We start from the raw sequence: 15,692 nt of genomic DNA, 5'->3' as shown, positions 1-15,692 counted from the left end.
GTCTCTTACATTTAATCGAGTCCAGATGAAATCAGTTTTTCCCAACCTTCTCTTACTTCTCACTCCCCCTTACTCTCATTTTTCTTCCGTCCCCCATTTCCCTCTCAGGCCCCTTAAGCTAACCTTGTTCTTTTACCTCCCTCTCTCCACCTCTTCCCTCCCTTCCCCCGCCCTCTTTTCCTTTTCCCTTTCCTTTCTCCCTTTCTCTCTGTCCATCTCCCTGACCTAAGGGTCTGTCTTCCTCTGTCTCTCCCTCCTCCCCTGCTTCTCATATTGCCTATCTCTCTTTCTTAGAATTTGCAGACTGAATTAACTACTGTTAAAATGAACTAAAAGCATACCCCTGCTTTACATGTTAAAGGAACTGTCCTATAATAAATAACACAAAGAATTATTGAAATAGTTACCCTGTAGCGTTATATAAGTCTGCAAGTTGGTAGAGGATATCAATTTCTAGTGGAGTGACCTGTCCATAGCGTATGGCGCTCTGGGCAAATTCCTCTAGAAGAAAAAGAAAGTATTTTAAAATCTTAAAAATTCTTAATATGCTTCTACTTTACCAATTATAATCTGAAAGCAAAAGGCATCTTAGTATTATTTTAAAAATCTAAAACTGAATTTAAATATCTAAGTTCAACTATGTAATTCTGAAAGCTGGCAAAAGATAAAATGTTAACATCGTGAACAGCAAAAACAGATAAATTAATTTCAAAGATAAAGCAATCTCATTAGAATCCTCTCTCTTATCCTGCTTATTTGCTTTGGTCTCCAGGGTTACAAGATAAAAGAATTGGCTATTCTCCAATCACCTAAAACACCCTACTACAATATAGCAGAAAGAATAGGCTTGCCCGTCTTTCTGTGACAACTCTTTCCTAGAACAAACAAGCTGCACCACACTGCCACTGACCAGTTTGACAGACTGGGCCAAGGTTCTTTTCAAAACTGTCAAAGCCACTTTTCCATTCCTGACCCCAGCATCCCATTAATTCCACCTGGATTTTTGGAGACCACTAGGGCCCAAGTGAAGCATATACACATAGCAACATACTTTCTGGATCTGGCTTCAGAGTGGTAAACTTAGATCAACCTCATGCCCTAGAGAAAGAAAAGTAAAAATACAGATTCAAATCAATACATATTTTTAAAATCTTACCCTTTGTGACTTCAACATCTTTCCTTGTGCCAGCTAGAGTGCTATATATCTTACGAACAAGCTCCATGTTATTCAGTAAGGAGTTAAATGCATTGAAGTAGGAGAAGCTAACCTGATGTGAGATACTTCCTCCAGCTGCCTAGGAAATGACAACACAAAAAGTTTAAAAAACAAATGAAAACAAAAAAAACACGCTTAAGGACACTACACTTTTCCCAAAGAAGATCCAAAGGACTCTTCATTATTAAAATGATTAACAACCAGTCCATAAATACAAAGAAAGTATCATACTGAAACAGTGAATTTCATGCCCTCAGGGAGGTCTATGTAATTTAGGTTTTAAGGAAGAAAGCAACATCTGGAAGTTGGACTTCACGGTTCATCTACCTATAAGGTCAGAAACAACAAATACAATCATCACAGATCAAAAACAATAGTTATTTAAACAGGATTTTCAAGATCCTTAACTATGGAACTCTTGCTAGTCCAGCATAATTCAAACGTCAATGTACAACATAAGGAGTATTTTTTAAACTTGTTTTTATTCCTATACACGTACACAAAAACCAGTGCTAACTGTACATTTTAAGACTATGTCACTATATCAACTCTCCTAATCTTTTTTTTTAAAGGCCACTGTTATAATTAAGATATTTAACAATCTGTGCCAGGCTCTGAACCTACATCATGAAAGGTACAACTACCAAAAACTCCAAAAAATGTAGAGAAAATCTAGAGAGGATTTATTCACCATGAATTACATCTTTAGTGGAATGGTGCAGAAGAGGCTCATGCCTGCGGAGCAATGGGGGGGCAATGTGGCCTTCATTACTTCTGCAAGGTGAGGAGGTAAGTTCTCCCTCTGCCTACCAGTTGGACATAAACTCAAAAGAGAATATTTTTCATAGTTTGTAAAAGCCTAATTTCTAAGCCAGGAGTCAGAGGGACCCATATGATTGAAAACATTCTCTATTAAAAACTCAAAGAAATACTTAATGGAAATACCAGCGTGACCTTAATCATAAAGGTCTACTAAGAACAGTGTAGGTAATGATCGGCAAATGCACCCATCCCTCACATACATGCCTTAACCCAAATATAGATGATATGTGTATTAGCCTGAATTTGGATGCCAGTGACCCAAAAGCAGAACTCAAATTATTTAATACATTCCTTCAGGAACTGAAATGCCATTTGGTAAGCTGAAGCTATAATAGGTCTATGGAACCCAACTGGAAAAGATTAAATGGGTCCCCTCACTCCAAGGCACTGAGCTGAGTCCTTCCCTCTAGGATATCCCACCACCACTAACACCACTTTCCTCCCTCTCTCCCTTTCTTCCCTTCCTTCTCTCATTTTTTGGCTGGGGTATGAGGTAAGGGTTCAGGGAGTGGGAGACGGGTGTCAAGGAGGTGAAATGTGTAGGACAAGGTGACATGCTCCATGTTCACATTCACTGAAGAAAAAGAACAGAAGTTGATCTTCCTACCCTGGTCTAAATCAGGGATAATGATCTTCAGCTGAAACAACAAAAGCACTCATTGGCTTCCCTCCACTTAAAACAAGCAGCAATCAAAAACTTACACATAAGTACAATGCATGAACAAGAAAACTGGTAAGTGAGGAAAGTTTCACCACTCTTTGTGAGGAAGTGAATGACATCAGTTTGCTATTGGTCCAGATGATTACTTTGTAGAGATTAGCAGTTTGACAGAACAAAAAAAAACCCCGTCTGGTCCATGCAGACTGAATGCACAGGTGAAGGGGCAGAGAGAGGAGGGAGCCACAGAGGCTGATGCCCACGTATTTCCTCCATACCTTCTGCCACGGCAATGGTTATTAAAACAGTGCAGAGGCCAGTGATGATCCTCTAGCAAACAGCACCCTGCAGGCAACAAAGGAAGGAGCCATCTTTATAGCAAGGCTTTAAAAGGAGCCTGGGGGGCAGAAAGAGGCCAGGGTGAAGGCAGTAGTGTCTGGGAGAGGTACTGCCGCTGGAAAAAGTAATTGCACACCCTTGTCTACAAACTCCCTTGTTTTCTTTAGTTGAACTCTATAAACGGAAATAAACAATTTGGAAATCTATGAGAGCAAGATGGTGGCTCTAAAAAAGCTATGATCTGGGGAAAGACTATTCACCATCACCCCCACCTCCCTTACACACACCTGTTTACCTTCTACAACCAAACATAAAGTTAGAATACTAGAGAGTTCAATGGGTCCAAGGAGGCAAGCCAGGACAAAATGGTTCAAAAATTTTAAGGAAATACACAATGAAGTACTTGCTTTCTACTTACTGAAACTAAGTTCTCCTCCACGAAGGGAGTGAGCATGTGAGACCGAATGGTAACCATGATGTCACTGAAATCCAGGCCGGAAATCATGCCACTTTTGCTTTTGTCTTTTAGTGCAAAGGCTTGTCTTGCGTGTTCCAACTGTAGCTCCTAGAGAGAAAAGTTAGAAATAGGACATTAGATTGGTCAAAGCACATCCCAACTGCATGTTTTGAAAAGGAAGGACATTCTTTCCCTACATGCACTTACTACAGAAATCAACACTGTAGAGCTCTGAATTTATAAAACTTTTGATTTCTTTTAAAAGGAACATGTTTTCCTGAAAATGTACCACACACTATTCCTCAGAAAGAACAAAGCACAGCATGGCAATAAAGAAAAGGGAGGAGGAAAAAACCCTTCATTTACTTGAAAAGTTTCCAGCACTGAAAACAGTTCTGTGCTTTCCTTCGACTTTTAAAATGTACTCTCTCCTGCTTGAAGGCATTCTTATCCAAGGGTAATTTCTGAATTAAAAGTTTAGATTCATTTTCAGTATTTCAATTTAAATACTGCAATTATAATGTCTCTTTCTCCCTCTCAATGAATTAGACTACTTTTCAAACAATTTTTAAAAATGAACGTCGTGAGGGCGCCTGGGTGGCTCAGTTGGTTAAGCGACTGCCTTCGGCTCAGGTCATGATCCTGGAGTCCCGGGATCGAGTCCCGCATTGGGCTCCCTGCTCGGCAGGGAGTCTGCTTCTCCCTCTGGCCCTCCCCCCTCTCATGCTCTCTCTATCTCATTCTCTCTCTCAAATACATAAATAAAATCTTTAAAAAAAAAAAAATGAACTTCGTGAGAAACTCTACTGACTGGTAAGAGCAATACTTAGTAATTCTAACATGAAAGTTATGAATAACAAACCGATAACTAGTGTTCAGCTATCATTCTGTCTGGCTTTGAGAAGCAGTTACTCATAAACTGTAAAATAATCCAAAAGATCACTGAACTTTTAAACTATTGGGCAGCCAATTTTTGTCATAAATGATATCAACAAAAACAATAAAATGTGCCAGTAATACTCTAAATACTATAGAAAAGTCAAAACTGGAGCATTTCTGCCCTGACGACCCATAACATAATTCAAATAAATCTGTTATCACAACATAATAATGGTGCTCTTGGATGCCATTTTCACACTATTTGCAACTCTAGAAATAAAATTCATATCTAAATATATATTATTCATAGATACAATACTGCAGTTTTCATTGTAATTTATTTATGCAAGCCTACAAATCAATGTTGCTTTTTCTGACATTTAAAATAGTTTTTGGGGGGGTGCCCAGTGGTACATTCAGTTGAGCATCCAATTCTTGGTTTGAGCTCATGTCGTGATCTCCAGGTCAGGCTCTCTGCTGCTTGGGATTCTCTCTTGCTCTGTCTCTGCCCCTCCCCACTGAGTGCACGTGTGTGCGTGTGAACTCTCTCTTTCTCAAATAAATAATCTTTAAAAAAAATTAAAATAGTTTTTGGCAGAAGTCTCACCATTTTACTAATTTATTTTCCTATGGGCTTGTGATAGATCAGTGGTAATTCAAAGACATTTAAATTACCTTAAGTGTTTGTCTCATAATAACTCATCAAACTATTTATTTGTTGTACGTGACTTTCTGTATTTGTATGATATTAAACAAAACAATTTTTTCACAATATGGTTTTATTAATAGTGTGAAAGCATCAGTGATAACTGTGAACATTAAATTTCTTTTAAACATCCATGTCTTGGCTTTAATATTGTACATACTGGACTCTATAGCACTATAAGTAAATATGAAAATAGTTCCCATTTCCTTGCACAGGTATTAAGCTATAACACCATTTACAAATTATTATGGACAAGGTTACCTCTGGAATAAGTAATATACATTTGGACAACCAGAATTAAATGAATATTAAGTCAAGCAAGAAGTAGGCTATGTTCAATATGCTTTAGATGTCAGATTAAAATATTTAATGTTATTTAAAACTTAATTTTCTTATTTTTTTAAAGGGACATCTTTTTTTTTAAGATTTTATTTATTTGAGAGAGAGAGAGCACGTGCACACAGAGGGAGAGTGAGAGGGAAAAGCAGACTCCCTGCTGATCAGAGAGCCCCATGTGGGGCTTGATCCCAGGACACTGAGACCATGACCTGAGCCAAAGGCAGATGCTTAACCGACTGAGCTACCCAGGCGCCCCAAGAGACATCTTTTCTATATGTGGGTGCTCAAATGAAAACTGAGGAATGCGTGGTTTGACCAAATAACCAAATTCACATACAACAGAGTGCTTGCCGCCTCCTCTAAAAGAACCAATACATTTGCTCATTATCTCTCTCCAACAAAACAAGTTGTTCCGTTGTTTTTTTTTTAATATTTTATTTATTTATTTGTCAGAGAGAGAGAGAGCACAAGCAGGGGGAGTGGCAGGAAGAGGGAGAGGGAGAAGCAGGCTCCCCGCTGAGCAAGGAGTCTGACGTGGGACATGATCCCAGGACCCCGGGTTCGTGACCCAACCCAAAGGCAGACACTTAACTGACTGAGCCAACCAGGCATCCCAGCAACAAAAGAAGTTTTTAAGATATTTTTTCTTAGCAGGTTGGCAGGCTAGAGACAAGTATATCAAAACTACTAAATCTTTCAATAGTCATAACTTTAAAAAATTAAATGATAACACTGAGGAAAACATCTAAACATTGTAACATCTATCATTAAACATCTAAATGTTTGGATTTTCTTGAAAAGAGCAACAGGAGTGGAGAAACTAAAACTCGACTGGTAAGTACAAAATAAAACAACCAGCATGATTTGACAAAGTTTTCTTTTCCCACTCTTCTACTTTTTTTAAATTTCAACTCTATTGAGATAAAGTTAACAAAATCATAATATATTTAAAGTGTGAAACATGATTTGATACATGCATACACTGTGAAAGGAGTCCCACCAAGTTAAGTAACACATCCATCACGTCACATAGTTATCTTTTTTTTTTATGAGAACACTCAAGTTCTACTCTCTTGGCAAATTTCAATTATACAGGGGTGCTGGGTGGTGCAGTCGGTTAAGCGTCCCAACGCTTGATTTCAGTTTAGATTGTGATCTCAGAGTCCTGAGATTGAGCCCCACGTCGGGGTCCACTCTCAGCGTGGAGTCTGTTTAAGATTCTCTTCTCCCTCTGCCCCTCCCCACCCCGACTCTCTAAAATAAAATCTTTTTTAAAAAATTTCAATTATACAGCACAGTATTATTCAGTCACCGTGATACACAGTACCTCCTCAGACCTTACTCATGTTATAATTGAAAGTTTGTAATGTTTTTCCAGCTTCTCCTGAGAGGCTTTCTCTCACCACCCCTCTTCCCAACCCAGCCCCTGGCAACCACTATTCTACTTTGTGTTACTATGTGTTCAACTTTTTTTTTAAGATTCTGCATAGAAGTGATACCTTGTAATACGGCTTTCTCTGGCTGGCTTATTTCACTTAGTATAATGTCCTCCAAGTTCATCTAAATTATTGCAAATGACAGGACTTCCTTCTTTTTTTAGAGTGAATAATATTCTCACGTGTGTGCCTGTGCATGTGAGCACACACACACATCTTTATCCATTCATCCACCAATGGACACTTTGGTTGTTTCCATACCTTGGCTATTGTGATAATGCTTCAATAAACATGGGAGTCCAACTACCTCTTTGAAGTAGTGACTTTTTGTTTCCTTTGGATACATACCCAGAAGTGGGATTGCTGGATAATAAGGTGGCTCTATTTTTAATTTCCTGATGAGCCTCCATACTGTTTTCCATAGTGGCTGTACCAGTTTACATTGCCACCAACAATGGACAAGGGTTCCCTTTTCTCCACATCCTTGCCAGCATTTGTTGTCTCTGGTCTTTTTGGTAATAGACATCCTAACAAATATGAAGTTAACATCTCATTGCGGTTTTATTTTGCCCTTATCCCTGATGATTAGTGAGGTTGGACAACTTCTCATATACCTCTTGGCATTTGTAGGTCTTTTTTGGGAAAATGACTATTCAGGTCCCTTGCCCATTTTTATTTTTATGTATATATGTAGGTATGTTATTGAGTTGTATAAATTCCTTGTATATTTTGGATATCAATCCCTTATTAGATAAGTGGTTTGCAAATATTTTCTCCCATTCCAATGGTTGCCTTTTCATTTGTTGACGGATTTCTTTACTGTGCAGCTTTTCACGTTGATGTGGTCCTACTTGTTTATTTTTGCTTTTGCTGCCTTTGTTTTCAGTGTCAAATTAAAAAAATCATTGCCAAGCCTGAAGTCTAGGAGATTACCTACTCTGTTTTCTTCTAAGAGTTTAGTTTCAGGTCTTATGCTCAAGTTTTTAATCCATTTTGAGTTGCTTTTTGTGTATGGTATAAGATATGAGTTCAGTTTCATTCTTTTGCATGTGGATATCCAGTTTTCCCAACACTGTTTATTAAAAACACTACCCTTCCTCCACTGTATATTCTTAACTCTTTTGTCAGAAATTAATTGACCATATATGCATGGGTTTATTTCTGGGCTTTTTTGTTCCATTGATCTATGTGTCTGTTTTTGACAATACCATACCATTTTGAATACTATAGCTTCACAATACAGTTTGAATTCGGAAAGTGTGATTCTCCAGCTTTGTTCTTCTCAAAATTGCTTTGGCTATTTGAGGTCTTTTGTGGTTCCATACAAATTTTAGGACTGTTTTTCTATTTTTGTAAAAAGTGCCATTGGAATTTTGATAGTGACTCTGTTGAATCCATAGATCACTTTGGGTAGTATGGACATTTTAACAATATTAATTCTTTAAATAAATGAACACAATTATTTTTCCATTTATTTTTGTCTTCTTCAACTTCTTTCATCAATGGCTTACAGTTTTCAGTGACCAGATTTTTCACTTTCTTGGTTAAATTTATTCCTAAGTATTTGATTCTTGTTGATGTTCTACAAATGGGATTGTTTTCTTAATTTCTCTTTTTAATAGTTCATCATTAATGTATAGAAATGCAACTGTTTTTGTATATTGATTTTGTACCCTGAAACTTTCCTTAAGTCATTTATTAGTGCTAATAGTTTTTGGTGTGTGTGTGTTGTGTAGTTTTTTAGGGTTTTCTATATATAATATCATGTCATCTGCAAAAAGGGACAATTTTATTTCTTCCCTTCTAATTTGGATGTCTTTTATTTCTTTTTCTTGACTAATTGCTCTGGCTAAAACTTCCAGTACTTTTTTTAATAAAAATGATAAAAGTGGACATCCTTGTCTTGTTCCTGATCTTAAAGCTTTCAGCTTTTCACTGTTGAGCATGATGTGAGCTATGGTCTTATCATATATGCGCTTTATTATGTTGAGGTATGTTCCATCTACACCTAATTTGCTAAGCATTTTTATCATGAAAGGATAATGAATTTTGTCAATTTTTTTTCTCTAACTGTATCTATTGAGATGATCATACGATTTTTACTCTTCATCTTGTTAACGTGGTATACCACATTTAATGATTTGCATATGATGAATCCTCCTAGCATTCCAGCAATAAATCCCACTTGATCTTGGTGTATGCTCCTTTTAATGTACTATTAAATTCAGTTTACTAATATTTTGTTGAGGCTATCTGCATCTTTCTTCGTCAAGAATACTGACCTGTAATTTTCTTTTCTTGCAGAGTCCTCATCTGGCTTTGGTATCAGGGCTAACACTGGTCTAGTAAAGTGAATTTGGAAGAAGTGTACCCTCCTCTTCTACTTTTTGGAAGAGTTTGAGAAAAATTAGTATTAACTCTTATTTGGATGTTTGGTAGTATTTACCAGGAAAGCCATCTGGTCCTATACTTTTCTTTGTTGGGAGGTTTTTAATTACTGATTCAATCTCCTTACTAGTAATTGGTCTGTTCAGATTTTTTATTTCTTCATGATTCAGAATTGGTAGGGCGTATGTTTTTAGGAATTTATCCATTTCTTCTAGGTTATCTCATTTGTTGGCATACAAATATTCACAGTAGTTTATTATCCTTAGTATTTCTCTTATCAATTGTAATGTCTCTTTCATTTCTAAGTCTTTTTTCCTCAGTCTAGCTGAACATTTGCCAATTTTGTTTATCTTAAAAAAAATACAGCTCTTAGTTTCACTGATCTTTTCTATTGTCTCCTTAGTCATTATATTTCATTTATTTCTGCTTTGACTTTTGTTATTTTCTTCCTTCTGATGACTTTGACCTTAGTTTATTTTTCTTCTAGTTCCTTGAGATGTAAAGGTAGGTTCTTTATTTTTTCTTAATGTAGGTGTTTATTACTATAAACTTCCCTCTTAGAATTGCTTTTGTTGTAGCCCATACATTTTGATATGTTGTGTTTTCATTTGTCTCATGATATTTTTTGATTTTCCTTTTGATTTATTCTATGACCCATTAATTGTTCAGCAGTGTGTTGTATAATCTCCACATATTTGTGAATTCTGTCCTCTTCTACTTTCTTCATTCTCCCTACTCACTCCATCCTTCCTATCACCTCCAACCATATCACCCTTCAAATGAAGCAGGAATTTTAGGTCTTTATTTCAACCTTAAAATATTGTTGAAAGTATTCCCCACAGAAAGGATATTCCTAAGCAGCATCAGAAACAGACACAGGTCCACTCCCTGTCTTATATGTTTTCCCTTACTCACTCCTCTTTTTTCCCTCCTTCTTTATGTTTTTGTCATGTCTTTATCTTCTCCATGTCTTAGTCTCTCAGAAATATCCAGTGGCAACCATGGACATAATGAAGGCTTATTAATGACACTCAGTACTGAAGAAAATGTGGACCTTTATATTAAAGACAAAGCAGAATCTTCACTGCAAGGGTAATGCTGGAAGAATAGATTTTCTATTTTCTATTAGGTTAACAGTTGGAGAACTCCTATGTATCTTTTAAAGATACATAGTGAAAGTATCACAGATGAAACCGTAGAGTGTATGGGATTGGCTTCCAAATGAGGGAGGGAGCCAGTGGAAACTATAGACAAAATAAGAGCAGCCAACAGTTAATAACTGCTAAAGCTAGTTGATGGGTACATGGAAGTTCATTACACTATTCTATTTTTAAATATATTTGAAATCTTTCAAAATAAAAAGTTTAAAAAAATTAACATTAAGGACTTCAAATGAGAAGCAAAACAAAGGGGGAAAAAAGAAGTTTCCTATCTACAGCTCTCCAGTTTATGTAGTATAATTAATATATCAGGGTAGAAGTAGATATTGTAAAATATATTCAGTAAATGCAAGGGAACCAATGACAAGAACAAACCATCTTTAGAGAAATCTTAAAAAACCCTAGTTGGAAGAACATTTCCTTTTTTCATTTTATTTTTTTTCTTTCAAGATTTTATTTAAATTCAAATTCGTGTAGTGTAGTATCACTTTCAGGGGTCATTTCCTTTTTTAAATAAACATGTCTCAAATAAATAATATTTTCAACTTTTCCAGTTTGAGCACTTTACAATGTCAGTCAGGTAGGCACTAACCGTGCAAGTGTTAGAACAAGCACTGAATTCTACAAACAACCACACTGAAAGGATATAGTTTTCAAACTGTGATCACACTCATAAAGAAAAACAATACCCTAGGCTTATAAAAGATAAAATACATAAAGATACTCTAAAAAGATACTTTATCTAAAAAGATAAAGATACTCTAATAAATGAAAGATAAAATAAGTCTGCTTTCAGATTTCAAGTGTGGATAGGGGAACTGAAGGAAAGGGTAAAAAAAAAAGGAAGTTATGCTCAAGTTAAAATGCATTTCAACTATGAGATGAAAACAGCTGAGCTTCAGAAACTGTGGGAGTGAAGGAGAATGACCTAGTACATGTAACGCTGCTGTCTTCTAAAACTCCACTCTTCACTAAAATCACAGTAAAGGAACTAAAAACAGACACTCAAGGACAAAGAGAACAGAAAAGAAGATAGCAACTACATTATTAAGATTAGAGAGCAGAAAGGCAAGTGACAACTGACTTAGCAGACTCAAGAAAACTGGACATGGAAAAAACCAAAAAGCAGTCCAATGTATACATGACAGCACCCCCCAAAACACTCAGGAATTGGCTACACTAGTACCCCTGGAAGTGACCATAGACTGGAACTACAAATAGGAGGCTTAGATGGAAGTCTGTTTCAATGCAGTTAGTCACTTGCACTGCCTCACTGTAGCCAGGATTCTGCCCTTTCCCAAGGCTGGCAGAAGACTAGAAGTTCACTGCCTCGAGAATGTAAGAGGGTCTCTGTACTAGGGGAGCCCAGGCGCAGTTGAAAAGAGGTAATTTGGGGCACCTGGGTGGCTCAGTCATTAAGCGTCTGCCTTCGGCTCAGGTCATGATCCCAGGGTCCTGGGATCGAGCCCCGCGTCGGGCTCCCTGCTCTGCAGGAAGCCTGCTTCTCCCTCTTCCGCTCCCCCTGCTTCTGTCCCTCTCTCACTGTCTCTCTCTCTCTCTCTGTGTCAAATAAATAAATAAAAATCTTTTTAAAAAAATTTTTTAAAAAGGAAGAAAAGAGGTAATTCAATGAAAGTCCATCTCCATACTGAATGTTGAGACCTCCAACCCTCTTGTCTTATTCAGCAACCAGAATGTCAAAAGCCAGATTGAATATTCAGGTGGGATGCAAAAGAAAAGACCTGAACATACAGCCATTAGAGGGTCCCCAATATAACAGCTGAGCCAGCAAACTTTACAATAAGATTAATAAGTAGTACCATGAACTCAGAACTCCCAATAAGCCTCACTCTTAAATATGAGCAGAGGACCAATGACAATCAGACATGAGTAAAGCCAAACAAAGAAACCCAAACAAAGAAAAAGAAAGAAACTTGGAGAAAACAGACACTTTGGAGGGGGTGAAAAACAAACACCTGCCTTCAATATCTTTGGGGAAGGGCGAGAAATAGCACATCCATGAAAAAATAATATGCTATTTTTTAAAAAGGAATATTCAGAAAGGAATATTCAGTTCTTTTTAACTGAAAATTTGAAATATAACAAAATTAAAAACTTAATAAAAGGTTCAAAAGTAGAAGAGAAGAAAAAACTAATCATACATTTAATATGTTGACCAGTCCTAGAAAGAAAGAAAAGTAAATAAGAAAAGTAATAAGAATATTTTCAAGAATTGAGGGACAAAAGTTTTCAAAGAGCCTACTGAATGTCCCACACCAAGGAGTATCATCATGAAATTTCAAAATACTGAAGAAAAGAAAAAAAAATAAATCTGAAAACCCTCCAGAGTGAAAAAAATGTTTCAAAACAGAATCAAGAATGAGAATGGCACTGGATTTTTCAGCGGCAAAACAGGAAGAAAACAAAAGAGAAATGTTTTCAAAATCAGAAGGAAAATAATTCCTACAAGAATTCTATACCCAGTCCAGCACCTGGGTGCCTCAGTCAGTTAAGCATCTGCCTTCGGCTCAGGTCATGATCCCAGGTCCTGGGATCAAGCCCCATATCAGGCTCCCTGCTCTGCGGGGAGTCTGCTTTTCCCCCTGCCCCTCCTCTCACCCATTCTTTCAATCCCTCTCTCTCTCTCCCTCTCCCCCTAATAAATAAAATCTTTAAAAAAAAAAAAAAGAGAATTCTATACCCCCCCAGTCATACTAATGTAAACAGAGCAGAGGTTTTCTGATATGAAAAGTCTCACAAAAAATTATTTTACTTTCTTCAAGAAGCTCCTGCAGGAAGCATTCCACCAAAAAGAGGAAGTAAACCATAATAAAGGAAGAGATGGAATCCAGAAAACAGGAGATTCAACATAAAATAAAGACAAATGGATTCCCCACGATGAAGGTGAAGGGAGATGACAGACTGACAGTTATGCAAAAAGTACGAAGTCCAACCTCCAGCCATGAAGCAAGTCAGAAAGTTCCAAGAAAATGGTGCAGGGGCTATGGAAGACAGTCTAGCAATTCCTCAAAAAGCTAAACATAAAATTATCATATGACATAGCAATTTCACATCTAGGGATATACTCAAAAGATTTGGAAAGAAGTATTCAAACAAATACATGTACTCCAATGTTCACAAGTGCCAAAAGGTGAGGTGAGAACATCCCAAGTGTCCATCAACTAATGAATGGATAGACAAAATATTGTATATCCATACAATGGAACATTATTCAGCCATAAAAAGGAATAAGGTAGTAATACATGCTACAACATGGATAATTGTATAATTTCACCAGCAGTATCCATATCCCCTTATCCAAGGGGGATATGTTCCAAGATCCCTAAAGGGACGCCTGACACTGCACATAGAACCAAACCCTATATATATTGTTTCTTCCCATACATACATACTTATGATAAAGTTTAATTCCTAAATTGGACACAGTAAGAGATTAACAGTAATCACTAAAATAATAAGATAGAACAATTATAACATTACATTGCAATAAAAGTTATGTGAATGTGGTCTCTTTCTCTCTCGCCCTCTTCAAATATCTTACTGTACTGTACTCAAACTTCTTGCGATGATGTGAGATGATAAAATGTCTAAGTGATAAGATGAAGTGAGGTGATGTGAGCATTGTGACATAGCATTAGGCTACTACTAACCTTCTGATGATACATCAGAAGGAGGATTATCTGCTTCTGGACTGCGGTTGACCGCAGGTACACTGAAACTGCAAAAAGCAAAAGTGTAAATAATGGGGGAGCTACCATATATGAACTATGCAGAGTAGGTAAATCCACAGAGGCGAAGGTAGTTTGGTGACTGCCAGGAGGTGAGGAGAAACAGGAATGGGGAGTAACTGCTTAATGAGTACAGAGGGGTTTTTTTGGTAATGAAAAGGTTTTGGAATAAGACAAAGGTAGTAGTTGCACAACGCTGTGAATTGTACTAAATGCCACTAAATTATGCACTTTCACATGGTTAATTTTATGTTAAGTGAATTTTACCTTGATATTTTTTAAAAAGAAAAAGCTCCTAGAGAGCTCCAAGAAGACGAAATTGATAGGATGAATACCTAATACATTTTAAACATATTAAAATGAGATGTTAATAACGGAGGCAAAATTTAAGGATGAATTAGCATTAATACATAGAAAACTAAACAAATAAGAAAAACTAGAAACCCTAAAAAAGTAATCATTTTAGTCATGCGTAGTATTTATAAAATCATAGTAATTAAAATATGATTATTGATCTAAGCAGAATCATAACATAATTATATGGGTGATGGAGATAGAAAATATCCAAGTCTGTGGGAAAGGGAGAGGGGTAAAAGAACCAGCTCCTAATCTTCCACAGTTCAAATTCAAAGAAAAATACCTAAAAGTGAAAAATTTTAAAGTAGAGTACAAAACCACAGAAGACCCCATATAGCCAATGCAATCTTGAGAAAGAAGAATAAAGCTGGAGGTACCACAATCCCAGACTTCAAGATATACTACAAAGCTGTAGTAATCAAAACAGTATGGTACTAGCACCAAAATACACATAGATCAATGGAACAGAATGGAGAGCACAGAAATAAAACCACAATTTGACCATAAATGGTCAGTTAATCTACAACAAAACAGGAAAGAATATATAATGAGGAAAAGACAATCTCTTCTATAAATGGTGTTAGGAAAACTGGACAAAACGATGCAAAAGAATGACACTGGACCACTTTCTTACACCACACACAAAAATAAACTCAAAATGGATTAAAGACCTAAACGTAAGACCTGAAACCGTGAAACTCCTAGAAGAAAACAAAGGCAGTAATCTCACTGCCATTGGCCTTAGCAACAGTTTTCCAAATATGTCTCCTGAGGCAAGGGAAACAAAATCAAAAGTAAACTATTGGGACTACACCAAAATAAAAAGCTTTTGCACAGCAAAGGAAACCAATAAAAGAAAAAAACAACATAGTTAATGGGAGAAAATATCTGCAGAAAAACAGGCAGAGGAGATGAATGGACATTTTTCCAAAGAAGACATCCAGATGGCCCCCACAGTCCATTAAGCATCCAACTCTTAATGTCAGCTCAGGTTGTGATCTCAGGGTCATGGGATCGGGCCCCGTGTCAGGCTCTGCTCAGCTCAGAGTCTGCTTAAGACACCCTCACCTTCTCCCTCCGCCCCTCAACCCCCCACACTCTTTCTCTAAAATAAATAAATAAATCTTAAAAAAAACCACACACAATGAGATATCTCCTCACATCTGTTAGAATGGCTAGTATTAGA

General features: G+C 36.8%; 1 protein-coding gene across 4 annotated transcripts in view; it reads right to left on the bottom strand.

Moving 5' to 3' along the window:
• The window catches only part of SLC25A12 (solute carrier family 25 member 12), a 197,543-nt gene that overhangs the window by 46,024 nt on the left and 135,827 nt on the right, over window positions 1–15,692 (bottom strand). For all 4 annotated transcript variants that reach the window (XM_031026492.2, XM_081814184.1, XM_006731791.3 and 1 more), the window contains 3 exons: window positions 3,454–3,600; window positions 1,157–1,295; window positions 408–501 (listed from right to left, as the gene is read on the bottom strand). In XM_031026492.2, the coding sequence (XP_030882352.1) occupies window positions 408–501; window positions 1,157–1,295; window positions 3,454–3,600 (380 nt within the window). The remainder of the gene's footprint in view (window positions 1–407; window positions 502–1,156; window positions 1,296–3,453; window positions 3,601–15,692) is intronic.

Source organism: Leptonychotes weddellii, chromosome 3, assembly GCF_054177405.1.
Source record: "Leptonychotes weddellii isolate Sample4059 chromosome 3, ASM5417740v2, whole genome shotgun sequence".
Classification (NCBI taxonomy): domain Eukaryota; kingdom Metazoa; phylum Chordata; class Mammalia; order Carnivora; family Phocidae; genus Leptonychotes; species Leptonychotes weddellii.
Note: the sequence above shows the minus strand (reverse complement) of the source record. Positions and strands in the feature narration are given on the sequence as shown.